This window comes from Pyricularia oryzae, chromosome 4 (genome assembly GCF_000002495.2).
Source record: "Pyricularia oryzae 70-15 chromosome 4, whole genome shotgun sequence".
NCBI lineage: Eukaryota > Fungi > Ascomycota > Sordariomycetes > Magnaporthales > Pyriculariaceae > Pyricularia > Pyricularia oryzae.
This window is the reverse complement of record NC_017851.1, coordinates 1,836,884-1,863,054: the sequence shown is the minus strand read 5'-3', so window position 1 is coordinate 1,863,054 and position 26,171 is coordinate 1,836,884. Positions and strand designations below refer to the sequence as shown.

Genomic DNA, 26,171 nt, shown 5'->3' with positions numbered 1-26,171 from the left:
TTACTCACCTACGATGTAAAAAGAAGAGAATAAAAAAGCCTCAAAGGCTAACGGTTGCACCCAACCTAATTCTGACATATACTACTGTAACGTATGAACTAATGAACTCTATTGGCTCATAAATGTTGAAATGCGACACCCAGTATAATCATAAAGTTTACAAAAGCGTTACATGTGCGTTGATGTATCAAGGTATAAAGGTCTTTCTTAAATGTCAACCTTTGTACTAATGATATAATAGACATTCACACGAACCCCAGCATGTAGGTCTTAATGCCGAATACGATAATTTGCATACACATTACTGGCGTCTTAGCTCACGGTGGTTGTCTTTTGCCTGTGGCCTGCAACTTGACTACTTCTTCCTGGTCCTTTTCTTTTGAAACAAAAAAAATCAGATGATGAGAGGAGCATACTAGGTCTAGATCGGTGATTAGCAATGAACACAGTACTTGATAATCCGGCTGATGGGTCGTTTTGTCCTCACGACAACCTGAAAGATGATAAGATAAACAAAACCGGAGTCCGAACAAAGTTCAAACGTCCAAGCAATCCTAGCCGTTCTGTCCAAAATGTCATCCGTTCCAATATAACCCACCTCTTGAGGCAATGGCTTATGGTGTGAGTATGACGGTCGGAGAATACTGTCAAGTTTAGGTGAAACCCAACCGTACTGTTATCTTCTTATATTATGTAACCAAGTCTGGATGCGTCTTGGCAGTTTGATTAGATCAACTTCCCAAATGGATTGCAATATGAATATGTCATATTTGCATCGTGCGCCTCAAAAGCTATTTGATTGGACGCGCCCCCGAATGAAGTTAACCAATGACAATCGCAGTTGTGAGAAATTGAGAACGCCAGTGGCAAGAAGCGGATATCCTACACTACGAGGATGGGTCCCATATTCCTGTCCCGGAAAAAGAACCTTGACCAAAAATCGAGACTGTCTTCACCACGCGGTGAATAATCTCCAAGCGCAATGGAATGTGCCTTGCGTAGCCCTGTTTGGTGGTGCCAAGTGCCCGAAACTCGCCCGTATACTAATCGTAATTCGTAAGGTGTGGTCGATTCCCTGGTACATCTAAACTATCTCGGTAGTGCCGTGCCGCCCCAGAAAGTTTAAAGTGAAGTAATATAGCATTGCTCCTGGAATATAGCAATGATCCTGGAATCTTCTTGGAAACTCAGCTTGAAATGTATAATCTAGCCTGGGTGGACCGTTTGAGCTGCCAGCCTCATCCCTTGGAACCGGTGCCCTGTGTAATAATAATGGTAGTAATCCCATCCGACTGTAAATCTTTGCGCAATTAATATGCAATCCACGGTCATGCTTGACTATAAATTGACAAATTTGTTCCAACATAGCAACAGGGTTTTTGTTAGCGTATTTTCCCTGTCGCTGGAAACACTGGTTGCTCGCTGTATATTTCTTGTATCCCCATCGGACATCCACCCCCTGGCCGGCACGAACAGATCGTTGGCAAAAAATTTCTTTCTCCCTTGAATGATAACTTTATTATTTACCTAAGTTTTAGTCTGATACTTTGGTTTGACACCCGCCGAAGGATGCGGCTCCTAATATCCATTTGTACCTGTATAACTGCCGGCCTCACTTAACTAGAAGAGACCAAGCCTGTCACTCTACCTATCTTGCAAACTGTTTCGAGTTAGATCTGAAGGAACGTGCACGATTGGTTGTTTTGTAATTAAATTACAGACAACATGCATGGCACGGTCGCGGAGGCCAGGCAGAAGCACAACATCTATAACTAGCGTGGATGAGTTAATCGACGCGGCTTGTCTTAGCGTCGCGGGGTTTATTTTAAGCCCAGGAGGGCTGAGCACCTAGTTCTGGTGGATCCTGCTAGCAAGCTGTAGTAAGCATCCAGCCAAGCCTGGAACAATTGGAGGAAACGGACTGGTCCTCAGGGGTACACAAAATTGCAAGCTTCTTTTCGCTCAAAGAAAGGTGATGACTGCTCTGGTTCTCTGGTGTCTGTCCAATGCTGTCCAGGCAAGCCAGGAAACCGCTGATCAATTGACCCTGGCGAGGCGCGAAACCCATGTGAAGTCGATAGCCAGAGTGAGATACAGTGGGGAACGCGATCGTCGCGCGCGCTAGATCACGTGAAGCGGGCCGTTATTTCTGCAAGGCTTTTGACGGACGGCCCTGGCTTGCGCGTTGAGAGGGCCTAGAACCAGCTCAAAACAGTAAGCAGCAGTCGCACAGCCACGCGCACGCCAGCGACAACACCAAGTTTGCTGCCCACCAAAATTCACTTCTTACCTTGCAACGCGGCCCGCCAACGGCGCAATTGATGTTCTGACCGTAGCACCCATTACCGACTCTTTTTGATTGGATGCAGCCAGGATGGGCAACTGTAGATCACATCTGAGCCTCGATCGAAGTCGACGAGGCACGACTGGGACGTACCCACACCACCGGCTCACTGCCTGATGACAATTGATGATCACATAGATGATCAGTTCTTCCAGAGCAAAACTTGGCTTCAGGGAAGCATGGCTTGGAAATGTGTGCGGCCGGCTTGGTATAATACTTTGTTCTCCCCTGACAACCGATTTCTCTTGTCTTCGACGCCATTACGAACCAAACATCAGCATCATCAAGCTGTGAAGCACAGTTGGACTGGTCTGGGCTTTGTGCTTTTGGACTCGTTCACCACTAACCAACCTTACCATCCGTCTATCCATCCACTCAAGCTTTTTCTTCCGCCGCCAAATATTCGCCTACATGAAATGAGGACTTGACCTAACCTTCTAAAAAAGGCAAAAAGCCATCGTATTCTTGCCTAGTCTTGCGACATCTTCTAACAAGACGGAAACAACCTTGGCATATACAGAACGAATATGCGGCTCACATTTAACCTTGCCCTGCTCATAGCAGTGGCACATACCCTACCGATACCAGTTTTACCGCCGCCACCACCACCACCACAAACCGACACTATTCCACCTGTTATAGCACCACCTGTGCTCAGTCCAGCACCACCACCAACAGCTGGCGAGGCTAACCCAGCAGTGATGCCTGTCGCGGTGCCTCCTGTGACTGGTCCTGTTGCTAACCCTCAAGCTGACCAAGTTAAGACAGCGGTTATGCCACCATCCGGCGAGATGAAGACCGCTGTCATGCCTCCAGACTATGCTCCTCCGGTTGACCCCAGCATAAAGTCTCCAACTAACGAGTCCAATGCAGCAGCGGTACCGCCGTCAACTAACAATCAAGCCACCACGACAGTGAATTCCCCGGCAGGATCCGTAGTTAATCCCAATCCAGGACCTGAAGGTGCCACGACAGGAACAGTTGTTACACCGCCCGCCGCCGGAGCCGGCGCGACCGTAGTGCCAGCGCCAGGAGATACCACTAACGTTGTTTTAACAGGGGCCCCAGAAGGCTCCAATCCTCCCGTCCAGTCGCCACCATTACCACCATCCCCTCCTTCAGCACCATCTACACAATCAACGCCCTCCGAAACCAAACCGACTGAGCCCGAGTCTCCGTCGCCAGCAGCCCTCCCCAACCCAGCCCAACCTGCAGCTGGGACTACCCCGCCAGCCCCGACACCTCCGGCTGATGCGCCACCCAATCCTGATCCCGCTGCTGCTGCCCCTGCCGCCGGAACCACTCCGCCAGCCACGCCCCCTCAGGTCGACACGCAAGTGGCTCCTGTACCTGATGCTGCGGCCCCGGCAGCGAATGTGCCAGAAACACCTGCTAGCACAGGGTCTGAGCCAACAAATGCGGCCAACTCCACTTCTCCTGCTACTGGGGAGTCTAAGCCCGCAGATGGCAGTCAAGTTCTCCCATCAGTACCAGCTGCAGACTCAGCACCTGCTGCACCTGCTGCCGTTGATGCCAGCTCCCAGCCGGCAAACGGCGGAAACTCTACAGCCCGGCCAGACGGACAAGCCTCGACTCCGACTGACTCTGGCACTTCGGAGAATGGCTCCAAGGATGGAAAAGATGAAACCCCAAAGGCTGACGCTGGCTCACCTAACCCACCTGGGCCAATCTTGAACCCGGAGCCTGGCACTGGTGCTGGCGCGAACACAACCGCACCGGGCCCTGGTGACTCAGCGCTTGGAACGAGTGGACAGCCTCCTGAGGGCAATGCATCAAAACCAGAAGCTCCAGCGAACCCAACCGCTCCCACTGCGGCAGATCCAGCGGCTACCAAGGACGGACAGGATTCGAGCCACGTATCTGCTCCACCGGCTGGACAAAACGCAACCACGCCTGCCGGAGATAGCACTCCACCCGTAGCAGACAAAAAGTCTGACAACGAACCAGCATCCCCAGCAGGAAAACCCGCAGACAACACTGCCACGGATAGTTCTGCATCCACTGCCGACAAAAAGCCGGATAGCGAGCCTGCAACGAAGTCCCCAACAGATCAGAATACGACGACACCTGTCACGGATAACAGTACCCCATCTGCCACCGATAAGAAGCCCGAAAGCGAACCGGCACCCCCGGCATCGTCCCCAGCAGACCAGAGTGCAACCGCACCTGTCACAGACAGTACTGCATCTACTGCCGATAAGAAGTCAGACAGCGACCCTGTACCTGAGCCAGCGTCCACGACTGGTCAAAACGCGACCGCTCCGGCTGGAGATAGCACCCCATCTGCAACAGATAAAAAGCCCGAAAGCGAGCCTGCGCCGGTGTCTCCCACCTCTCCGGACGCCCAGAATGCAACTGCCCCTATTACGGACAGTACTTCATCTGCTACCGATAAGAAGTCTGACAGTGAAACTGCACCTATACCGGATAAAAAGCCAGACAGCGAACCGGCAACCGCGATCACACCTACCGGAAATAGCACCACGCCGGAAACAGAGAAAAAGCCCGATAGCGATCCTGCACCATCACCCCCAACCGGCCAAAATGCGACCGAGCCTGCCGCAGATAGCACTACATCTACCGCAGATAAGAAGCCGGATGATGGACCTGCAGCTTCTCCTACGAATAACAGTGTGAACACGCCTGCCACAAATAGCACCGAACCTGCAATAGATAAAAAGCCAGATGGTGAGCCTGCGTCAGCTCCCACGACAGGCGAAAACACAACACCCTCTTCAGGGAACAGTACTGTATCTGCTACAGATAACAAACCGGAGAGCAAGCCTGGAACCGAATCGCCGACCGGGCAGAATGTAACTACATCTGCGGGGAACAGCACCACATCTGAAGCAGAGAAGAAACCGGACAGGACACCTGAACCAGCATCTACGCCGGCTCAAGATGCGACCAAGCCAGAAGAAAACAGTACAGCATCTGTAACCGATAGCAAGTCTGCCGTTAACTCGGACCTCTCTACGGAAAAGAACGGAAATTCAACAGTCTCGACTGGAAATACCACAGCGCCATCGAATGGAACGGCGCCTGCCGATTCAAACCCAAAGCCAGCCAATGTAACATCGATCGAAAGCGGATCCACTAACACAACTTCCGTTCCAGTTCCGGTGGGCGGCGTGAACTCAACGACCACGTCGGCATCTGGATCAAATGCCAATGCAACTTCAGGAGGGCAATTGTCTACTTCTGGAGGCAGCAACACGACGAGTACAGAGACTGGCGCAGCAAATCTGAGTGGAGACACGTCGGGTTCTTCCAAGAACGGAACAGCCACAGCAGGATCTGATAATAAGAAATCCTTAGACGACAAGAAGGCAGAGGATGAAAAGAATGCTGCCGATAAGAAGAAAGAGGAGGACGAAAAAGACAAGCAGTGTAAAGAAAACAGGAAGTGGCGCAAGAACTGCCGCAGAAAAGGTCGCGGCAAGGGTCACAAGGAGGGCGACAAGAAGGATGATGAGAAAGACAGAAAGAAGGGTGACAGAAAGGATGATAAGAAGGAGGATAAAAAGGACAACAAGAAGGACAGCAAGAAAGATGAAAAGAAGGACAACAAGGATGAAAAGAAGGGTGATGACAAGAAACCCGACCCCCAAGCTCCCCCACCCAAGACCGGCGAGGAATGGACGATTGTCGACTTCACCCGCGACTGCGGCGCACAGAACGCGACATGCAAGGTTTCATTCTCCGTCGACCGCAAGGACGGATCCAAGCCCGAGGTTTGCAAGTACGAGCAAAAGGGCCCCGAGGGAGCCGTTGCCGAGCAAAAGTGCAGCGACAGCTTCACCGTCGCCTCGCAGTGGAGTGGCCAGTTTGGCCCCGGCGAGGGCTTCTCGACTCTCTCGGTCATCATCAAGAACAAGAGTCTGATTGTGTGGCCCGCATACAAAGACTCTGAGATCACGCCCGGAAAAGCTGTGAAACCGGACAAGTCGTACCCGGTGCACAAGCTGCCTTATTAGACGGACACAGACCCAAGCTAAGTTTTTTGGACTTTTCTTAACGTTTTGGTTTTTTTTTTCTCTTCTTAGTTTTTGGTTTTTAAAGTTTTGTAATACTTTTATTTGTGGTGGCTTTGACGCTCTGGAGTATCATGGTCCCGTTTTTGTTTTGGTTATGACGGCGTTATTGTAGGTTTCTAGCGTACGGTTTGTTCGATCTTTCACGTTTTATTCTTGTATATACTTTTGTTTTTGACATTCTAGTATGAGGCTAGATTTTCTTGGCTTTCATCCAATACCCCAATAGTTTTCAAAACAGAGCCCGAGGAGTCGTCCTCATGTTGGGTAGCTTACCATTCTGAACCAGCCTCATTTGAACCACTCTCTAAGCTTTATCTACGCGTTGTTATCCTATTAATATCAAGCATTGACGAGAAATAGTGAACAACTTGTCATAAATAGCTATCATAGACCCGTGAAGGAATATGCAGACACTCACTTAACGGTGATATTTGGTATATACTGTCATTATATACATCCCAACTTCAAGCCAGGACAGTTTAATTTGACAAAACTTCAAACGAGGAACAAGTCTCAACAGGCACGCTCAACGACACAATATGCAATTTTTGCGAGCTCAACTCAAGCAATCTCAAAACAGCAACCGACCATCTAGCTGACAAAGGATAGCGCACGCTTCTTGGTCTCACCGAATGAGACGTATCCCACGTGGAGAGCAGGGCCCTTCGCGGGAGCAGCCGGTGCGGGCGGAGCTGGCGCTGGCGCGGCAGGAGCAGGCGCGGCAGGAGCAGGCGCAGCAGGGGCGGGAGCGGGAGCGGGAGCAGCAGGAGCAGGCGGGGCGGGTGCCGGTGCGTTGGGGCCAGGAGCAGGGGCCGCGGGTGCGGGCGGAGCCGGAGCCGGCGCAGCGGGGGCAGGCGGGGCGGGTGCAGGTGCAGCAGGCTGAGCCGGGGCGGCGGCCTGGTCGAGGATGAACTTGGCGGCGGCGGCGCCGTACCTCTGCACATAGGTGACGTGAATGTCGAGGCTCTTGCCGCTGTCGCAGAACAGGTCATCTTCGTCACAGTAAGACACCATGCGGCTGATCATGTTTCCACAGCCGGCGATGTTCTTGCGGGGGAAGACCTATTTTTTTAAGGGGGTTCTGTCAGTGTCTTGGCGTTGGCTTGAGGAATTACGCCGAGGCATGTTTTGGTAGGTAAACTTACTCCGTTCTTGGTCGAGTTGCCCTGGTTGAAAGCGGCTCCCTTGACACGTGATGGGTCGCCCATCAGGACGACGGCGACGACTGTTTTGTTTCTCTGTGTCAGCAACTGCAGTCTATCAAACAAAACAAGAAGACAAGCAACAAAATAACATACTCTTGCTGGCAAACTCGGGCACCAAGGCCTGAGTCTCAGTGAACGGGGTGGACTCGCTCGTCCCGCAGATGGCGTCGGCCGAGACCTGGGCGCCCTGCGAGTAACCCATGATGGCGATCTTTGACTGCGGGCAGCGGGTGGCATAGTCGATGATGGCGTTCAGCATGGCCTCGGTGCCGTTCTGCTCCGATGTCGTGTAGTTGTTGAGGGTGGCCGGGTATACGAGCGGCTCAAAGTCGGACCCGGGCAGCGCCGCCACCACGTCCGTGGCGACCTTGCCGATGAAGCCCGCTCCCGGGGCCTCGAGGCTGCCGCGCGCCGCGATCATGTGCAGGCTCGTCGCGCAGTCACCGCGCTCCGCGGCCATCACCTGGCCCAGGAGCATGCAGCATACTGCTGCTGTCGCCTGGAGAGAGGCCCAAGTCGATCGCATTTTTGTGGTTGAGAGAGGAAGAGTTTTTTGGTTTGTTGTCGTTTCTATGTGATTGATCGATTCCTTTGTTTGTTGATTTGGTTATCTATATCAGTTTCTCGTTTGATGGATGTTCTAATTATTCTGATGAGGCTTTTTCTACACGGAATTTCAACAACAGCAGCAGTGCATCTTTTATAAGAAACAAGTCCTTGCAGGAACATCAGTCCCGGCCGAGGCTGTCATGATGGGCTGGTGTTGCTCCGCGCAAAGCCAATAGGCGGGGGGCGACTTGAGCACTGGTGGACGATGTTTTGGCTCGAAACAGAAATCATTGCGACCCAAAGCTCTCTGCACCAGACTAATCGTTTCATTGCTTTTGTTTCTCTAGACTCTGCAGGCAGATACCTGGGACGTACAAAAAAAAAGACTTCCCCGCGTCCAACCCAACACAAGCAAAATAACCGATGAACGAGCCCGAGCATCTGGGCGACAGGGGCGTTTCACCAAACAGCCGCTCACAATCACAGAAACCGTCCGATTTGGGCAAGCCAGCCGGGCGACTGCAAAAACCCTGCTAGGTGCGTGGTAAAATGTGGCCAATGTAAACTCAAGTCTAGTGGCTCGATTGAAAAGGACCGGTCCCCTGTGTAGGTCGGCTACACGCCTATTTCGACGTCGCTGTGCGAAAAGAAAGGTGGTGGCATGCGGAAAAGGGAGCTCCCGGCTTATTTTGGCGTCCGTCTGTTCTTTTTGGCTCCAAATGTTTATGTAAGTACGAAGATAGTTTAGTACTTGGGGGCCACGGCCTTGTGTCACCCCTGCGTGCAGATTTACTAAATATAATAAGAGATCCGGTCTCAGAACGATAGCGTCATGCCGATCTTTTGCCCCCTCCATTCCCCATCTGATAATATGATGCTTGTACCATGCGATCTCTGCACGCGATAAAAAGTATAAGCAGATCTTAGCTTGTTTGGAGAGTCGTGGGAAATTGCGCTAAAGATTAGAGTTTCTTTTGTTTCTTTACGGCATGGAACCGTAGATCTTTTTTGTTCTTTATTACCTACCCACTTCGGCTATCCCACTTCTGGCACAACATATCAAGCTACCAGAGATCTGTTCATCCCGAACATGACAATGTTCCCCAGTCTTGAAAAGCTCGGCGGATCTACACCAAGGTTAATGGACGAGATAAGCCAGATAGGTTGGATATGCCCGTTTTGGAATTGATATGTCATACCAGTGACTGTCATTTTGGATCACCAAAGTCAGGTTGATCTTGGGGGCAATACACTGACGCGCAGCGGCTGCATAATACCCTTAAATTTGTGACACTCTCTTGGCCTCGGCCGACGCGACGGCTGATATGGGAGCCATCAGGTTGCCGAGCATATGCATGTATCGTGTTCGCTTAACGTGAGAACAGAAATTATTTGTCTTCTTATCTGGCTGGTCGGTGCTCGACCTGCCGACAGAAGAGACTGCATAAGGGGCAAAACATCGCAATACCATGCAGTCAAACCTGGAATCAATCCAGGGTTCATCTGAACGTCTTTTTGTTTACGTTGGAAAGATAGAAGGTAGACATCTGAAATACAGGAGGTTGACGGCACCAACTAACGTGGCCATGATCCAACGATGGTCCTAGAGTTTCCCCCGAGGCAAGATGGTACATGGCTTCTTCATGCTGAACGCCAGGCCTCGTTTAGATGAGCAGCCTTTGTGTAAATTTATAACATGCAGGATTGAGAGCAACGTTTAATACCAGTTTACGCAACTGGTCTCCCGAAAATCCTATATTGTCATCTCGTAGCCTGCCAGCTGTTTTTGGCCGAGGAAGCGTCTAGAGTACCACTTGGAATTCGACCGAGGAGCCTGGCCGGTGTCGAGGTTGATCGAAAGCTGTAAAGATAGACGTAAGCCCCAACATCTGTATGCCCGAGTTGTTTTGGATGAAATGTTCCCAGATATACTTGTTCAGGATCGTAGCCGAGTTACGAGATTGGACGCGATCTTACTTCGAGAATGGAAACGAAAGCTAACCCCAGTCACTGTTCCATCAGTATGGTCTAGGCAGCGAAGAGACGGTAAAACCAACTGGCCCCGGTGCTGTATCATCTGGACTATATTTGTAAGCGATATTATAGATCAGTTTTCTTGAGCTTCCCCAGAAAGAAGCCACCATATGCGTCAGCGGGCGCTTTCCATTTCATACTGACCCCAAACTAGGGCCTGCAAGGATGGAAAATGGGACAGGAATAGTATGTATGCAAAATGTAGTTCAGTGTTGTCTATATGGAAATGCTGCGCGACTGATACTTCCGATCATCGCCAAAGAAAAGTACGCATCTAGGAGAAGAAAATCTCTGAACACAAGAATTCTTAGAGCACCTGCGGTTTAATGTGTTGGGAATCCCCGACTGTAGAAAGTATTCTTGAGATGCTCATGAAGAAAATGCGGAACAGGTGACGCACCCAAGTGGCATACGCAGAATAAAAAACATCGATAGAACCAGATACCACAATGAAACAAGCGTTGCTGCCGTAGTACAACAGTTCAAAGACGAAAGATAACGCACGGCGTCACATCTCGAGCCCCAAATTAGCAGCACATGCAGCAATGACGGGCGGACGGCAGATTGCTGCAGGCTGTCATAAATAGAGATCCGAAACGCTACTCAATATCGGGCACCCTACCCTCGACCTCACTAATGGCCGCCAGGTTATTCTCGCTCACTCTGAGGGGCTTGACAGTCTCCGCCACACCCTCGCCTTGATTTGCCAGGAGCTCGGTGCTTACGCCGCTAGCCAACAATGCCACGCACTCCACGACATCTTCAGGCTCAAGCAGATGCCATCTCGCAATCGTGACCTTTGTGCTGGGTCCGACAGTTGTGCTGAAAACATGCTCCGTCTTGAGCTCGGGCTCGGTAGCACCATCGGCCGTGACAGACAGAGTGTTGAGGGATCGGAACATGTCCTCGTCAGTAAAGTCGTCACCCATGCAGAGAACGAACTCGAGCTTGTTCTTGCCAGCAGCGACCAGCTCGGCATTGTAGTCGAGAACCAGCCGTTTGGCGATCGCACCCTTGTTGATAAAGGTTGGGCGCACCTCGAGGTTCATCTTGCCGGGCATGACCTCGACCTCCCACTTGCGCGCCACAGTGGCCTCCAGTTCCTTGTGGCACTCCCGTGCCAAGCGCTGAGCGAGGTCCTGATCAACAACTGGGCGGTAGTGCCATGTGACAGCGCATCGCTTGCGTTCGATGAATGGGCCTGTAATTATTCAGGATTAGCAAACAATTATTCATTGCCGTGAAGACTTTTTTTCTGGGAATTCACAAACCTTCAACCTTGTCGGTAAACTTTTGGAAGACAGCAATAACCTCCTCTTGCCAGCCCATGTCGAACTTATCGGCAAGATTCTCCCACTCATCGCTACCTGGCTTCTTCATAAAGCTACCATGCTCAGCACTGAAGCCCAAATTCTGAATATGGCCCAGGTGCGCGGACAAGAAGTCCTGGTCCCTGCCACTGATGACCCAAACAGCATTTCGGTCATCAGCCGCCAGAGCCTTGATGGTCTGAAGGAGGCGCTCGGTGGGAACCGCAGCGCTTGGCTCGCGTACAATCGGTGTGAGGGTTCCATCGTAGTCGAACATGAACAACCTCTTGCCGGCAGCTCGGTACGACCTAAGGAGGGCAGATCGGTCCAGCAGTGGCGTCTTGACTGGGTTCTGACCGGATCCCAAGACTTGTATCAGCTTGGCGACGACTCCACCAATCCACTCGTGAACTGTCTTGGTTGTGACATGCTCGTAGAGCTTAGTCTGCATCTCCTGTCGTTTATGGGGCGGCATCGTTAATGCCCTGTTGATTTCGTCGGCCACGGCGCTAAAGTCCCAAGGGTTGATATGAATTGCATCCGTCAGGCTTCCAGCTGTGCCCGAAAACTCGGAGAGGATCAATGGGCCGTGCGAGTCCCGCTGGCAAACTACGTATTCCATCGATGTTGTGTTCATACCGTCTCGCACGCTCGTGATAAGTCCAATGTCGGCGCCCCGAAGCAGCGCAAAGTACTCATCCTGTCCGATATACTGCGAAAAGTGGCGGACCGGCTCGAATCCGAGGCCACCGTACATTCCGTTGATCTTGAGCACAAGCTCGTTCACCAGGGTGCTGACCTTGGACTCATCCTTCTCTTCCTCAATGCTAGTAGGGCTTGTCACCTGGATGAGCACAACCTTGTCACGCCACTCCGGGTAGTTCTCGAGAAAGCGCTCGAATGCTTTCAGCTTCTGTGCGACACCATGGACTGAGTCCAGGCGGTCACGTCCAACGATGAGCTTTCTCCCTTGAGTAGTTTGCGTCTGCAGCTGTTGCACCAGCTTGTTCACCGAATCGGACCAAGCCAGCTGCTCCACCTTCTTGGCGTCGATGCCAATGGGGAAAACTCCAACCTCAACGCGAGATCCGTAAACGTTAACGCCCCTGGCGTCGGACTTGTAGCCCAGAATCCGGGTGCAGCAGCTGCTAAAGTGACGTGAATAGCTGTAACTCTGGAAGCCGATCATGTTGGATCCCAGGACACCCTCGAGGACTTCCTTGCGCCTAGGCAGGCAACGGAAGAATTCGCTGGAGGGGAACGGAGAGTGGAGGAAGAAGGCAATGTAGATGTGCGGGGCCCGTTGCCGGAGCATGCTGGGCAGCAGCATCAGGTAGAAGTCGTGAATTATAACAATATCACCCGGCTTGTAGTTCTCGATGATCTTGTTGGCGAACTTCTGGTTCATCCTGTAGTAGTCTGCCCACTGCACCCTCTCCTTGCGACCATCATTTGGCTCGTGCTGCTTGTAGTGGAAGAGGTTGTAAAGCTCGTGCTCCGCAAACCGCCTCCATCTTGCCTGGTCCTTGAGCGTAATGCCTTCCTCGGTTGCCTCGTTGCTATCGGACAGCCAAACGGCCGAGGTCTTGATCTTTGCATTGTGCGACAGCTGGCTCTCAAGGCGCAACTGGTCCTCGCGAGGAATCCACAGGCCCTCGGCGTGGGAAGGCGCTGGGGCCGGAGCTTCCCCGTTAACGGGTATCGGCTTTGAGAGAGAGTTCAGCGCTGGAAGATTTGTCGTCGTCGCGGGAGGCGTAGCAGGCGGCGAGGGCAGATCGCTAGGCGGTTCGATTTCGCCAGTCCAGGCAACTACGGTATGGTTCCATGGCGTGTTGTCGGAGGAGAGGTGGGATAGGGAGTCGAAAAGGGCCGATTGGCCTCGGCGTGGGTTCAGTACCTGCGGGGATGATTTAACCAGCGTCAGCAGAGGGAGCACACAAACAATAGACCGTGGAGCTGTGATTCGCGCAGAATGAAGAAATAATCGAGCAAAAATGGGTTGCTTACCCAGTCGGCGCCCTTCCTGTACTCCAAAGAGTACGGGATGTTGAAAGTGGCCGAGATGATGTTGCCGCTGAGCGACAGGTCAGGGTTCATCGCCCGAATATTCGTGAGCGACTCCTTCCTGCCTCCCAGCCTGAACTGATTTATCCTCTTGAGGACCTCGGGGTCGGGGGCACTTGAACTGGCGGACGGGCCCAGGCCATCGTCCTCGACGCCCTTGCCGACAGGCGTTGTCATCATGTTCTGGCCACGTCGACTGAAGTAACCCGGCCCTCCTCCCGACTCGCCGTTGTCAAATTCGAAATCGTGGTACGCGGCAGTGGTGATACCAGGAGTTACAGGTACTTCCTCTTGCAAACCGGTCGGTGGTAGCTCTGGCGATAACGAAGTTGAGGTCCCTAGTTTCAAAGCTCTTTTGGCTATGTTGTCCGTGCCATGACTGCTATTGGTACCGCCGTTGCCCGCTTGGTGGGGTTGCTGAGTCTGGGCTCCTAGATCGGACGGCGCCGACGCTGCATCCTGCGACATGGTGGGCAGCGAGTCAAGCACAGGCTGACAGCACCAGTGGGGATTGAATAATAACTGCTTTATGCTAAGTACCTCCCAACCTAGTATTCAGCACAGACAGTTAAAGCTAAACTTGTTTTAGTGGGCACGAATGACGATGCTTTCAAAGTACGAGACGAACGGGTCAAGCAGTTTGGTGTTTGGAAGCAATCAAAGTGACAACCACGGGCAGGGCTTTGAGAAAATGTGTGCTAGCGAAAAGGCGGTCGACGCAAATTATTTTGTCGAGACAGTGACCAACAGTAGGCGGGCAACACGGGAAGGAAGCCGGGAAGACACGAGGTTGAGTGCTGGCGGTCACCTAGTCGCCTTTTTACGTTCGAGGCTGGGGAGGAGGAGGAGGAGCTCACGCAAAGGTGATGAGGTCAGAATTGCAGGGATTCTATTGGCCCTTCCTTGTGCGAGATGCGGTTGCGGCGGAGACTTGCACATAAACAATACGGCAAGATGACACCAAAAAAGAGTGTGGGTAACAAAAGTAGCGCTTCAAAAGATAGCACAAAGCCTTCCGAGTGGCGCCAGCCTGGTGCATGACCCCCCACTTGGGGAATTTTCTCCAGAGTACAGAAGTGTAATTACCGTATGTATTGTTACTTGCACGCACTCCGCGTACACATGCATCTCTTAATTACTCACTCGCCCATTAACGGCCTCCACTGTTCGTAGGAACTTTTGCTCCCGCTGCTCCAGTTTTTGTGCTACACTCTATCCGGCAAGCGTGCATTCACTTACTTGCTGTACAGTAAAAAAGTAGCGCGGGTCTTCTGCGGCTGTCTAGACTGGACGATCAGGTCGCATTACATCAAGCGAGCGACGCCCGCCCACCAACGTGCATGGTTGCTGAACGGTAATGGGTCGGGATTCTTTTTGGTTGCTCGTTTCGGGTACTTACTTGTCTTCTGCGCAGTGCGCTCGAACAGGAAGCAACCCCTTCGGATCCCTGGTTTTGATCCCACGGGTAAGCTGAGCCCTGAGGCTCAAGAGTGATCCAAGCTCTGTTGGAGCGTTTTATTGAGCCTTCGCAGCTTGGCCTTATACCTTTGTTGGGGATTTATCGAACCAAAACAACGGATGTTGATGGTCTTGACGGGTTTACGGTACAGCTAAAACATACAGCAAGTCTGTGGTGGACTAACTTAGCCCGGCATGTGCTAGAGGTGGGGTTATCCTTGTCGAGCATCGCTCACTTTCGCTTCCAGTCTCTTGTTGATGGGATGGCACAGGCACCGCATTGCACGCTACCGTACTCTGCAAGCGAAGGTACACATATAATGTAGTGCAAAGGAACTATGAGGGTTTTTTTTGCAAGAGAAAGGCTGCTCATCTAACATACATGCCGTTCAATTGATCTAAAACCATATGACTGGCATATGAACCGAAGAGGTAACTACAGAAAACATCCGTAAATGCACATCCCTCAACACAAATTGTGCCCCGCATAATTCAACTTGAGTGTACGGAGTATCCATGGAGGGGTTAAATCACCATCCCTGTTATTGACGTAATACCCCTGAGATTGGCCCCAGAGCAGTGGGTCGTTGGAATGCACGCGCTACACTGCATTTTGGCTGCCCGTGAGCTGTCCCTTTGCAAAAGTGCAGAGGAGCGGTGAATAACATCGACACATGTTCTGAAATAGACCAGAGACACACATACATAATGGATGCAATCATGGCGCGCCTTTTGTTATCCAACAAGCCCCCTATAAATAAACAAATGCCTCTCATCCGCGCCTAGATTCTTTACGCGAATATCGTCGCGCTTTCTGGCTGTAATCGGTACGATTAAGCATATCAGCCTGAAATTGTCTGACGGCTTAAGGCGCGAGATTCCGTGTCAACTAACGTCGCCGGATGCATCGGTTTTTTTTGGTTTTTTTTTGGGTTTTTTTTTTACCGACCGCCTTGCAGTTGCAGGGAGATACTTGCATCGTGTACCACGTACTATGGGAGAAGCTGCACGGAAAAGTATAGAAATACCGAGTATTATAGTCGCAAAAGCAATGGAGAATGGAGGGATTGGCGTGCAAAAGTATTCTCATGGGTACCCGATACAGGGTGTCTCAAGGGCCACGTGCAAACAACGTGCTGTCGTCGGCAACTTTAGGCTCACTGCCTGTCTGAACCATGAGTCCCACCACGGCGTATACTGCTACGGTAGGCTAGCAAGGCTGGGCGATGCGCTCACTCTTGCTCGGTGAAGCCGTCAGTATTCAACTCTCTCTCACCTAAAAATATTGACTGGACTCATTCGTTTTGACTAAAGAGTCTTGATTGCTAGCGATTACCGCCAAGTGTAACCAAGATCATCATAGTCTCGATAATCATACGAGATCTCTCGATATGCAGATAGAAAATAGTAAAGATCATCTTTTACCAAGGCTGACTGTAGATCAAGGGAAAGCCCGAATGTCAATCGGCAGTTCATAATGAGTTCATGATCAACCTCGACAACGCCCTGTCTTTATATTGAACCTCTGCGAACGTCGCATTTTCAATGCTGACTGCATACAAAACACAGGCGTCCCCTCACGGTCACAATCCTACCCGCCCCAACTACGTACGATGGTCTAGGCAGCCATTTAGATTTAATCGCATGTTTCTCGCCCCTGAATTTCCAAACAATGAACTTCTCAGGAACCTCGCAGCACCACAGGCCAGCGGCCCCTAAACGACCACCATGAAGCTACAACAGACCGCATCGCTGCTCATTCGCAGCCTCATCGTCTCCCTGGCTTGGCTATCAACCGTGACGGCCCACCACGTAATAACATACCCCGGCACCCGCGGCAACAACCTTATCACGAACGAGACGTTCCCCTTTGGCATGCAGTGGAGTTACCCCTGCGGCGGCCTCGGCCCAACCACGAACCGGTCCTTCTATCCGCTGACAGGGGGCGCCTTTGCGGTCCAGCCCGGCTGGTTCCGCGGCCACTCCGAGTCGCTGTGGTACATCAACCTCTGCCTGGAAGCCGAGCCGCGCAACTGCTCCCTGCCCATCACGTCTGTGTTTCGCGTCCGGGGGCCCGTGGGCGACAACCCCTTCCCGGGAACCTTTTGTCTTCCCTACTTGCCGTTGCCGGCAGGGTTGGGGCTCAAGGCTGGCGACAAGGCGTCCATCCAGGCCGTGCAGACGCATGTGCACGGCGCGCCGGCGTATTCTGTAGGTGATCTCTTTCTTTTATGCAAGGGATGAAGAAAAGTGACAAAAGAAAAAAAGAATAATGAAAGGAATACAAAACCACTCGTGCTCATGATTCAACCGGAATATAACTAATCTAAGCCCCCTCCGCGATGCAGTGTGCCGACGTCGAGTTTACAGACCACAGCTCAAAGGTTCCCCCTGTGACCGCATCCAACTGCTTCAACTCGACAAACCTGGTGGTGGAACATGTCCAGATCGTCGGCAGCAGTGCTGAGATACCCATCTCGGACAACTCTTCCCGCACCGCCGGCTCGCCAGCAGCTGATTCATCCAAGGCACCATCAAACACTGCCGGGAAGCGCAGTCTTTCCAGGCTCTCGGGGCTGCTGGGTCTCGCGGCCTTGCTTTAGGTCCAACTGTCTTTGTTTTCCTTTCTAAAAAATAGGCGCCCTTCTAGCACTTTATGTTGGGGCTACAAGACATATTACCTGCTTGGTTTCGATCATGGTCGAAACTGTTTAACTGTACGAAAACGATGGAGAAAAGGTCTGGGCTAAAAGGGCATATAGTTTGCGATAACGAAAAGTCACAATTGGTATCACATTCGGATCCTGGAACATCAGATAATGGCACTGAACCGTAAAATGTAAGCTGTTTGCATTTCGCAAGCTGCTCATTTTGGAGTTGTTTACCTAGTCTCAATTTCCCCGTGCCACCTGCTTCCTCAATACCTGCCACTGGGGATGAGAATAAAAGGTTTCCCAGTGTGAAAACGCTACAGTGGACCAGGACAAGCATGAACAAAGACTAGCTGGATAGTGTCAACACCGCAAAAGCTGCACGTTAGAAGGTGCATGTTTCTTCTCCTCTCGAACCATTTTAAATCCCATTTGCATTCAGTACGCCTGGCCCGGCGCGACTCTGGCCCTGCTCCGAGCGTTGATACATTATTGCTGCGGCCTGGAAGTCACCCATCCCACCAAAGATGACCGTTCCGTTACGCCGGCAGTGGAAGTGGACGACGGCCGATGAGATTGGGCACGGCTCCGCGCCAGGACCACACATGTACACGTCTACGGGGCCCGGGTTCGATGGTGCGACGTGGTATGTGGGTGCGGGCTGGCCGTCGAGGATTGGCGCGTCTTGAGTGGTTGTGCCCGAGGGAGCGCTGTAGCCCATGTGGTTTGCAGGTTGAGTATTTCCTGAGTGGTTACGTGAGATATGTGTCAGTGATATTGTTTCACCCTCCGAATGTGTAGCACAGCGGGTGTTTCCAAAGCCAGCTGTCAAGTATAGGATGCTTAACTTACCAACTCCACTACCAGTAGTGACAAGGTTGTTGTCCGGTACGAGGTGAATGTCGTTGTCCATCATAGCTGCAACCGACAGCTCTTCGTATGTGTACTTTGACAGGCCGGCCAGGGCATCATCCATCATGACAGTATCTGCTTCGGGATTTCCTGCAATGATATTCTCGCTGGGCTGTCCACCACCTGAGCCGATGGTATTGGGCTGCTCTGACATAATCTTCATGTCATGATTGTCCGTGTGAAGAGAAGGGACTGGAAGCTTCGTAGGGCTTTTCGACCGCTCTTGCTTGACGGGCTCTTTTTTTACGGCGTCTTTGCCGGCACCTAGAATGAAACTTCTGGACTCGACTCGGCTGCTGCAACCAGCAGTATTTTGACCATTGTTACGATGTTGGTTGAAGTGGTGCTGGGTGTTTCGGTTGGAACCTAGAGTTTGACCAGAGGAATACATGTCCAGAGGCGGGTAGGGACCGGAATGGGTCAGACCCGGCCTTGTTGCGTCGCCTGCCTGCGGGTGGACACCTGGACCCATTTGCAGCTCACTGCCACCGCCATGAGTGGCATCTCCGCTCTCCATCTGAGAAAATCTGCGCTTGCCGCCGATCTGACTTCCAGCTCCGGATGGCGTACTGGGCATAACCAGCCCACCCAGGTTTGGCACGCCAGAGCTAGGCCCGAGGATATCGGGCCTCAAACCGCCAGCCTGGCCAACATTGGCTTGGTTGTACGAGGCAGCCTTGGAGCCTATAGCAGGATAGCCCGCGTGACCGACTACGGGGCTTGACGGGAACGATCTAGCCTGGGACATGCGCATGTTCGCCTCCTGAGCGCTCGCAATGCTTGTCTGGGCGTTACCGCTCGTCGACATGGAAAGGGAGTTGGGCTCGTGCCAGGTTGACGGCTTGGGTCGCTTTGGCTGCGACGCGTCGATGACGGGCTTGGCTGGCAGCGGGTGCGTCAGTCCGCCTGGTGGCAGCATGTTAGGCTTGATCGACGTGCTTCCAGGAGCGCTCATGGGCTTGGTGTTTTGTGACACGCTTGATGGTCGGGGAGGTTCCTGGCCGTTGCCGTTGCCGTAGGGCTGATGGACTGGTACTTGTGATGATTGCGAGGCGCTCTGCTCCATAGAACCGGTGGCCATGTTAGTTGACTGCAGTTGCTGATCCTGATTGCCGGTGGCATTTGACAGCATACTGGGTGATTGCTGTCTAGGTGCAGGATGTTCAAAAGACTTGACCGGTTCGAGAATTTTCCTCAGTTTCTCGCGGGCACTAGAAGACAATACGATTTCCGGACTTAAAGACTGCATAATGCCAGCTTGAAAGAGATTTTTGCCAGTCTGAGTATTGAGTGCCTTCTCCATCTGGCTATCTACGCCAGCATGCGTAAACGGTATAGAGCTTGTGGACGCAAGAGGATCAGTCTTTCCCATGACGGGTGCTTGGCTGAGCATGGGGTCCAGCGGGACCACCCTTTCGGCCTGCGGATGTGGCAGCGTATCTGCGGGTGGCTTCGGGGGAAGAAGTGCAGATGTCCTGGCTGTTTGATAAGCCTTGGACAAATCCAGCGCCACCGGCACTGGGGATGGAGATCCGGAGCTGCTGGTGTCTCCAAAGTGGGTAGTTCCCGGGTGCTCATGGCTGCGTGGCCGTTTCGAGTGCAAAAAGGCGAGATCGGCTTTGCGGTGGCTACCAACGGGGGGAAGTCCAAGGTCAGGAAACACTTGGAGGCTTTTGGGATACGGGTGGGGTTCTGGAGCAGGTCTTTGAGGTGTAGGTTTCACAGGCCGAGCGGGAAGAGTAGCCGGCTTGACAGGAGTCGCACCAAGACTGACTGGAGTCTAGACATTGGTTGATGATAGTCAGCAGTTAACAGGGTGGCTTTCATGGTGCCTTTGACATCTTGGCCTGGATTATGACCTACCTTGGGACCGGGCGGATCAGATTCAGGAATATTTGCGACGGCATATTCCGTCTGTTGAACAGTTGAAGGATCAAGCAGACCAGCAGCGACAGCAGCCGCTCGATGGTTGGGATTTCCGGCACTTCATCCCGGCCAAAAGGTTGAGTGTCAGATATACATGCCGTCGGTAGCGAGAGAAGAATATGGTGGAGAGTGTTTGCTCTTGATGACGGCAATATGCATAATGCCGGGATAAATGTCGATACTATGTCGTAGAAAGGGGAGAGAACATACCCAAGCTCACCGTTCCGAAACCTGACCCTCAGATAGTTAAACTGTCCCTTTCCCAACCCATCACCATGCCCATTTGCCTTGATGTGCTGATTACAGTCCTCAAAGCATACTTTGGAACCTGTCTTTACACACTCTTGCAGATAGCGACGGACGATCTCCTCGAGCTCAAATGTGTATCTTGGGTTGCGGACCATGGTGAATTGGGCTGAAAATCCCTTGAAAAATCCTCAGATTTCAATAAAAGCTGTTTGTTGGTTTCGCCATTAGTAAAATGCGATCAAAAATGTCCCAACAGGGAAGCATATCTGTTCTTCTTTTGTTCGAGTGATTGTGATGATTGAAGGCTGCTGAAAGCTTGAAAGTTGTTTCATGAGATCGCAGTCGCTACCCAATCAAAGGGTACAAGATGAATTGTGGCCTTGAACAAAAAAAAAGATGTTTGGGATGGAAACATCTTACCTGCAACTAGATAGAATCTCAATAGCGATGATGCAGTTCGCAGCGAATATCGTGCTTCTGTTATGCTTTATAAATTGTGTTGATTAGTTGGGAAAGCGAGCGCCGAGAAAACCATTGCCAGTTTGCTTGGTGCAAGAAAGTTGGGTGAATATTTGCCCATTCCAAACAATCGTTCCAATCCAGATCTGAGAAAAATCTGAAAGTGAAACGAGCAGACAACGGAGGTTACTTGGTAGCTCCCGCACGCAGTAGATTTGGGGTCCTGTGAGGGAAGGGGCCTGGCGACTGCACCATAAATGGCTACCTAATCTGGGGAACTGTGCCATGAATAAATTCCAGTCCTGTGCTACCTAACAAACGAAAAAAGTTGGCAAACAGAAAAATGAAACGTTTTTATCTCCAATTCCGCAAACAAGTCTCCCCTTCTGTCAAGCCGGTGTATTCCACACTGCTTCTCCAAAGCTCAAGCCCCTTCCTCTTGTCACGCGACTCAGCACTCGAAGTCGAGATCTCGTCCCCGTTGTAGTAGACAGCCTTTGGACTGTGTCCATAGGGCTCGTCCTCCGACAGAGCAGCCGCCATGACGTCCTTGGCCGACTTTTTTGAGCTTCGAAATTCTGGATTCTTGGAGAACAGCCCCGACAAAAAGATGAGGATAGGGAATATAGCGCGGCCCACCAACACGAAGAAGGGATTGGCTCGTCGCGTCAGCGGCGTTGGCATGGCTCCCGGATCGACGCCTAGGACGGCGATTTTGGACAGCGCTGGGTCGGCGTCGAGCCGCGCTTGCAGCTCATAAACCATCATGATCTGGCAGAGCTTGGCGGCGCCGTAGCGACGGAAACCGTGTCCGCCGGCCGGCAGGGATTCGGGTTTGCTAAAGGTCCCCTTGGCCACGGCCTCGGTGTTTGGGTGGAGCTGCCGCCACTGTTCGCCCTTGTAGAAGCCCTGATAGTTGTTTCCTGGATGATCGGGACTAGTTCAAGGTTGTCACAGTGTCAGCACCAAGTACCACATATTGAGATTGTTGCATCAGCAGAACAAGATAGAGATGTACTAACTCATGTGACCAGCTTCCCAGCACGACAATTCTACCCTTGTTCTTATCCATACTCTGCAGCAACTTGACTGTGAGCAACCAGTGCGTCAGATAGTTGGACTGGAAGGCCATTTCAAAGCCATCCTTGGTGAAGCTCTCTGTCGTCCATTCTTGCCATCCAGCATTAAGCACCAGGGCGCGGATTGGCGGAATGGAGCCTGCTGCAACGCGAGCGTTGATGTCGTCGGCGAGCTTGCGGCCCGAAGCAAGGCTGGTCAGGTCCAGGGGCACAACATCATTAGAGGAAGATAGGCCCTTGCCACGATGACTGTTGATGACTTCTTGTAGAACATTTGCCTTTTCGACGTTGCGGACGGTGAATATCATGTGGTATTCGGCATATTGTGCCTCTAATAGAAGCTTGTTTGCGATGGCGGAGCCTAGCCCGCCGTTGGCGCCGGTGACTATGATGGTACCCTTGAGCATTTTTGAAGACTAAATTGATTTGTGCAGGGAAAGTCAATCGAGGAGAAGGGCTTGAGCTCCAGTCTTATAGGTGTTCTTGCTGCCATTTTCGGTGTCTTTGATGATTCCCTGCCTACTTTTTGTAGGTACGTACCTGTCTCGACTTACCTATTTCGGAACTAACACGCAAAGACGGTCCAAAGTTGCTCCGCTGTTTGGCGACGGCTCATCGCGTAAGTTGCAATCCCGGACTGGCCGGGTCATCCATCAAATAAACTTCCGCGGGATTACTAAATTGGAATTGTGGAGAATGAGGTCTTTCGCCGATGATTGAATCAAGTTCATAGGCTCGCTTTTATGGGCAAAATTTCAACGGTTCTATGGTGTAATGGTTAGCACATGAGGTTCTGAGTTCCATCTGGTCCTTCAGTTCCAATTCCTCATGATCCCGGTTCGATTCCGGGTAGGACCTTTTTGTCCATGCATGTCGATCAAAGTTAACTGTAACTATTTTCTCGGTTGGCGTTCGATTCATTATTGTCATAATGTCTCTTTTTGCCGCCATGCCTGTCTATCTGACTTACAAATTCTAATTCTTTCTCACTCCGGAATTTTCTTCTCTCTTTGTATATTGTCCAGCGCTGTCAAGATATGCTTTTAGGCGTGAAGTGTCGACGGATGCGTATCATTAACCTGCTGTGCTGCTCGGTCTGAATTCCAAAATATTAACGACCAACTGACTCGCTCCAACCCAAGATTATAATTACCTATAATTAGGACTTGGCATTGCAAGAGTTTATAAATGAACCCGGGTCAGGATTAAACTAAACCCCCTTCAGAAATTTTTTAACCCACTTTTTTTTTAAAGGGGGTTTAATTTTTTTTAACCCACATATATTTAATTGGTCAATTGAATTTTAATATAGGTTTCCAACGGCCATACCCCGCCCATACGCCGCGCCTGCCCGGCGCATGCAATATATCGAATTTTTTTCGTTTTAAATCCTTTTTTTAATTTTTTATTTTAATAATAATAATAATTTGTACGTATATCGCCCAAACCACCCAATTCCCGCCCATTTAAAAAAAAATTTCGCAAATAAAACAATTGCAATATTTTTTATATACGCGCGTATAATAATTGTCACGGCCAGGCATACATTGGAGAACCTCAGTGTATTAGGCGCTATCGACGAAAATTCTAAACTGAAGAGAAGAGAGAAATTACAATCGTCGACGCGCTCAAGAGACGCGCTTAAATCCGGAGGTAGTGGATCCTTGTCCGATCCCTGGCTCGGTGTGGAGCCGAGTCGTGATTCTGAGGGTAGGTCTAGGGGCCTGATCCTCACGTGATTCTGAGGGTAGGTCTAGGGGCCTGATCCTCACAATAATTTCGTTATTTTGCGGTCCCAAACGCACCGCGTATATTTTAAAAACCCATATACCATTTTGTTTTTTAAAAAGCAATTTGCACCATATTTTTCGAACCGCAAATTTATTTCCCAATTATTTCCCTGCCAATACCCGTTATTTTTTATTTATTTAAAATTATTACCTATATATTATATATATTAATTATATATATTTTATTAATGCGAAATTGTCACGGGCAGGCAGGGCGGACAGGTAGGTGCGGGCGATCAGGTAACAGGACAGAGTATATTGGCTATCTAGTCTTCCAGGTACAGGGTAGCAGGTGGTTGTTGACGAAGACGTAGCTCGAGGAGCTACATATCGGAGACTGCAGAGATTTCGCGTAGATATACGCGCGCGAGGCGCTCGGCCCTCGCGCCTTCACGTGACAGGGGTCATGACTAAGCGACAGCCCAGTGGCTGTCCTTCAGGTCTGTGACAGTATTCCCCCCTTCCAGGCCGAGCTCCGTCACGGCCGGGGCCCGGGCTTATGGGGGTATCGACGGTGGAAATTCTTTACCAATTGAGCAGCGTTTTCCAGGTAGTCGGCAGGTTCAGTCGTGGGCTCGCTATATCCAGCCCAACGGACGATATATTTCAGCCGGCGGCCTCCTCGGCCGCGGGTTTCCCAAAAGGAGTCGAGGATCTCTTCGACTTCGTATTCTCTCTCACCTTCCACTTCCAAATGGGGTGGCGGTGCAGGTTGTTGGCCCGGCAGGGGCTTAACGTCAGCAGGTTTTAGTCGGTTTATATTGAAAACAGGGTGTACTCTCATAGACGACGGCAGGTCCAAACGGTAGGCGTACGGGCTAATTACTTCAGAAATTCGGAAGGGTCCCAAGTTCTTCCAATCCAGTTTCTTCTGCGGGCGGGCGGTCTGGATGTTCCGTGCGTCTAACCATATATATTGGCCGACGGTAAGCCGGCGGGCCGGGGTACGGTGTCGGTTCGCCTGTTCTTCGTAACGGGTTTGGGCGGCGGTCATTTCGGCGCGGGCTTGTTCCAGAATGGCTTCCATTCGGGCGGCTAGCTTTTCGGCATCCCGCTGGGCGGGCAAAGGCTGGTTCAGGGGTACCGGCTCGAATCCCATGCGGGGATGGAATCCGTAAGTCGCGTAAAACGGGGAGGTTCCGGTGGTCTCGGACTTGTGGGAGTTGGCTGTGAATTCGGCGAGGGGAAGCCAACTTTCCCAATCATCTTGCAGGTAGGCCACATAAGCTCTCAAATATTGTTCCAGGGACGCGTTAAAACGCTCGGTCTGTCCGTCAGTCTCGGGGTGGTGAGCAGTGGATAGCAGGCTGTCGATTTTCAAACGGGTTGTCAGGTGTTTCCAAAACTTCGACACGAATTGGGTGCCTCTATCCGAAACTATCGTCAGGGGCAACCCGTGTAGTTTCCATACGTGGTGTAGGTACAGGTTGGCGGTGTCCTCGGCATTGCAGGTCCCTTTACAAGGGACGAAGTGTCTCATCTTAGTCAGGCGGTCTACGACCACTAGGATGGCGTCGTGGCCGTTGCTTTGCGGCAAATGTGTGATAAAATCCATCGACAGGTGTTGCCATGAGCGTTCAGGAGTGGGCAGGGGTCGCAGGAGGCCCTGGTGGCCTTCGCGGGACGGGTTGATTCGGCGGCAGGTCTGGCATTTCTTTACCCATAATGATACGTAATGTAGCATTCCGGGCCAGTAATATTCTCGGGACAGCAGGTCGTAGGTTTTTGCTTTGCCGGGGTGACCGGCGACGGGGGAGTCGTGGCAGCGGCGCAGGATCTCGGCTTTCAGATTATTCGAATCGGGTACGTACAGTCTATTGCGGTAATACAAATAGCCGGATCGTTCTTCGCATTCGGCCAATTGCAGCTTGGGGTGGCGGTCGGCGCCTGTCCTCAACGCTTCTAGGGCAGATTGCGTTATCGGGTCGGATTCGTATCCGGCGTCTAGTAGCTCTATCAGGTGTTTTGGCAATAGGGGTTTGTTTTGGCGGATTATGGGTTGTAACCGGGTGGGGCGGGCAGGTAAATTGTGTTCTTTCAGTACGACTTGTGTTTGGTGCTTAAGTCGTTCATCCCCCTCCTC

General features: G+C 51.5%; 8 protein-coding genes and 1 non-coding gene across 9 annotated transcripts; 4 read left to right on the top strand and 5 right to left on the bottom strand.

Moving 5' to 3' along the window:
* Positions 1-1,848: 1,848 nt before the first annotated feature.
* On the bottom strand, positions 1,849-2,605 carry MGG_17094 (uncharacterized protein; the record flags this gene model as incomplete). The annotated part of the gene is made up of 3 exons (XM_003716443.1): positions 1,849-1,867; positions 2,291-2,382; positions 2,438-2,605. The coding sequence occupies 3 exons, from the start codon at positions 2,603-2,605 to the stop codon at positions 1,849-1,851; spliced, it is 279 nt and encodes a 92-aa protein (XP_003716491.1).
* MGG_13557 (uncharacterized protein) lies at positions 2,482-6,756 on the top strand. Its single transcript, XM_003716442.1, has one exon. The coding sequence runs from the start codon at positions 2,872-2,874 to the stop codon at positions 6,340-6,342; it is 3,471 nt and encodes a 1,156-aa protein (XP_003716490.1). The 5' UTR covers positions 2,482-2,871; the 3' UTR covers positions 6,343-6,756.
* A 237-nt stretch (positions 6,757-6,993) lies between these two features.
* MGG_03440 (uncharacterized protein) lies at positions 6,994-8,234 on the bottom strand (the record flags this gene model as incomplete). The annotated part of the gene is made up of 3 exons (XM_003716441.1): positions 7,701-8,234; positions 7,548-7,627; positions 6,994-7,464 (listed from the first exon to the last, which is right to left on the bottom strand). The coding sequence occupies exons 1-3, from the start codon at positions 8,131-8,133 to the stop codon at positions 6,994-6,996; spliced, it is 984 nt and encodes a 327-aa protein (XP_003716489.1). The 5' UTR covers positions 8,134-8,234.
* A 1,547-nt stretch (positions 8,235-9,781) lies between these two features.
* Positions 9,782-10,517, top strand: MGG_17093 (uncharacterized protein; the record flags this gene model as incomplete). The annotated part of the gene is made up of 4 exons (XM_003716440.1): positions 9,782-9,784; positions 10,179-10,246; positions 10,345-10,376; positions 10,453-10,517. The coding sequence occupies 4 exons, from the start codon at positions 9,782-9,784 to the stop codon at positions 10,515-10,517; spliced, it is 168 nt and encodes a 55-aa protein (XP_003716488.1).
* Positions 10,330-14,536, bottom strand: MGG_03441 (trehalose-phosphatase). The gene is made up of 3 exons (XM_003716439.1): positions 13,508-14,536; positions 11,462-13,397; positions 10,330-11,391 (listed from the first exon to the last, which is right to left on the bottom strand). Exons 1-3 carry the CDS (start codon positions 14,030-14,032, stop codon positions 10,790-10,792), a joined length of 3,063 nt encoding a protein of 1,020 aa, XP_003716487.1. The 5' UTR covers positions 14,033-14,536; the 3' UTR covers positions 10,330-10,789.
* A 1,779-nt stretch (positions 14,537-16,315) lies between these two features.
* MGG_03442 (uncharacterized protein) lies at positions 16,316-18,083 on the top strand. Its single transcript, XM_003716438.1, has 2 exons — positions 16,316-17,233; positions 17,371-18,083. The coding sequence occupies exons 1-2, from the start codon at positions 16,751-16,753 to the stop codon at positions 17,623-17,625; spliced, it is 738 nt and encodes a 245-aa protein (XP_003716486.1). The 5' UTR covers positions 16,316-16,750; the 3' UTR covers positions 17,626-18,083.
* An 11-nt stretch (positions 18,084-18,094) lies between these two features.
* Positions 18,095-20,915, bottom strand: MGG_03443 (uncharacterized protein; the record flags this gene model as incomplete). Its single annotated transcript, XM_003716437.1, has 4 exons — positions 18,095-18,417; positions 18,526-20,365; positions 20,449-20,569; positions 20,722-20,915. The coding sequence occupies 4 exons, from the start codon at positions 20,913-20,915 to the stop codon at positions 18,095-18,097; spliced, it is 2,478 nt and encodes an 825-aa protein (XP_003716485.1).
* A 533-nt stretch (positions 20,916-21,448) lies between these two features.
* Positions 21,449-22,769, bottom strand: MGG_03444 (uncharacterized protein). The gene is made up of 2 exons (XM_003716436.1): positions 22,242-22,769; positions 21,449-22,156 (listed from the first exon to the last, which is right to left on the bottom strand). The coding sequence occupies exons 1-2, from the start codon at positions 22,703-22,705 to the stop codon at positions 21,574-21,576; spliced, it is 1,047 nt and encodes a 348-aa protein (XP_003716484.1). The 5' UTR covers positions 22,706-22,769; the 3' UTR covers positions 21,449-21,573.
* A 289-nt stretch (positions 22,770-23,058) lies between these two features.
* On the top strand, positions 23,059-23,156 carry MGG_20188. Its single transcript has one exon. It is a non-coding gene; the product is annotated as a tRNA-Gln (tRNA).
* The last annotated feature ends 3,015 nt before the right edge of the window (positions 23,157-26,171 follow it).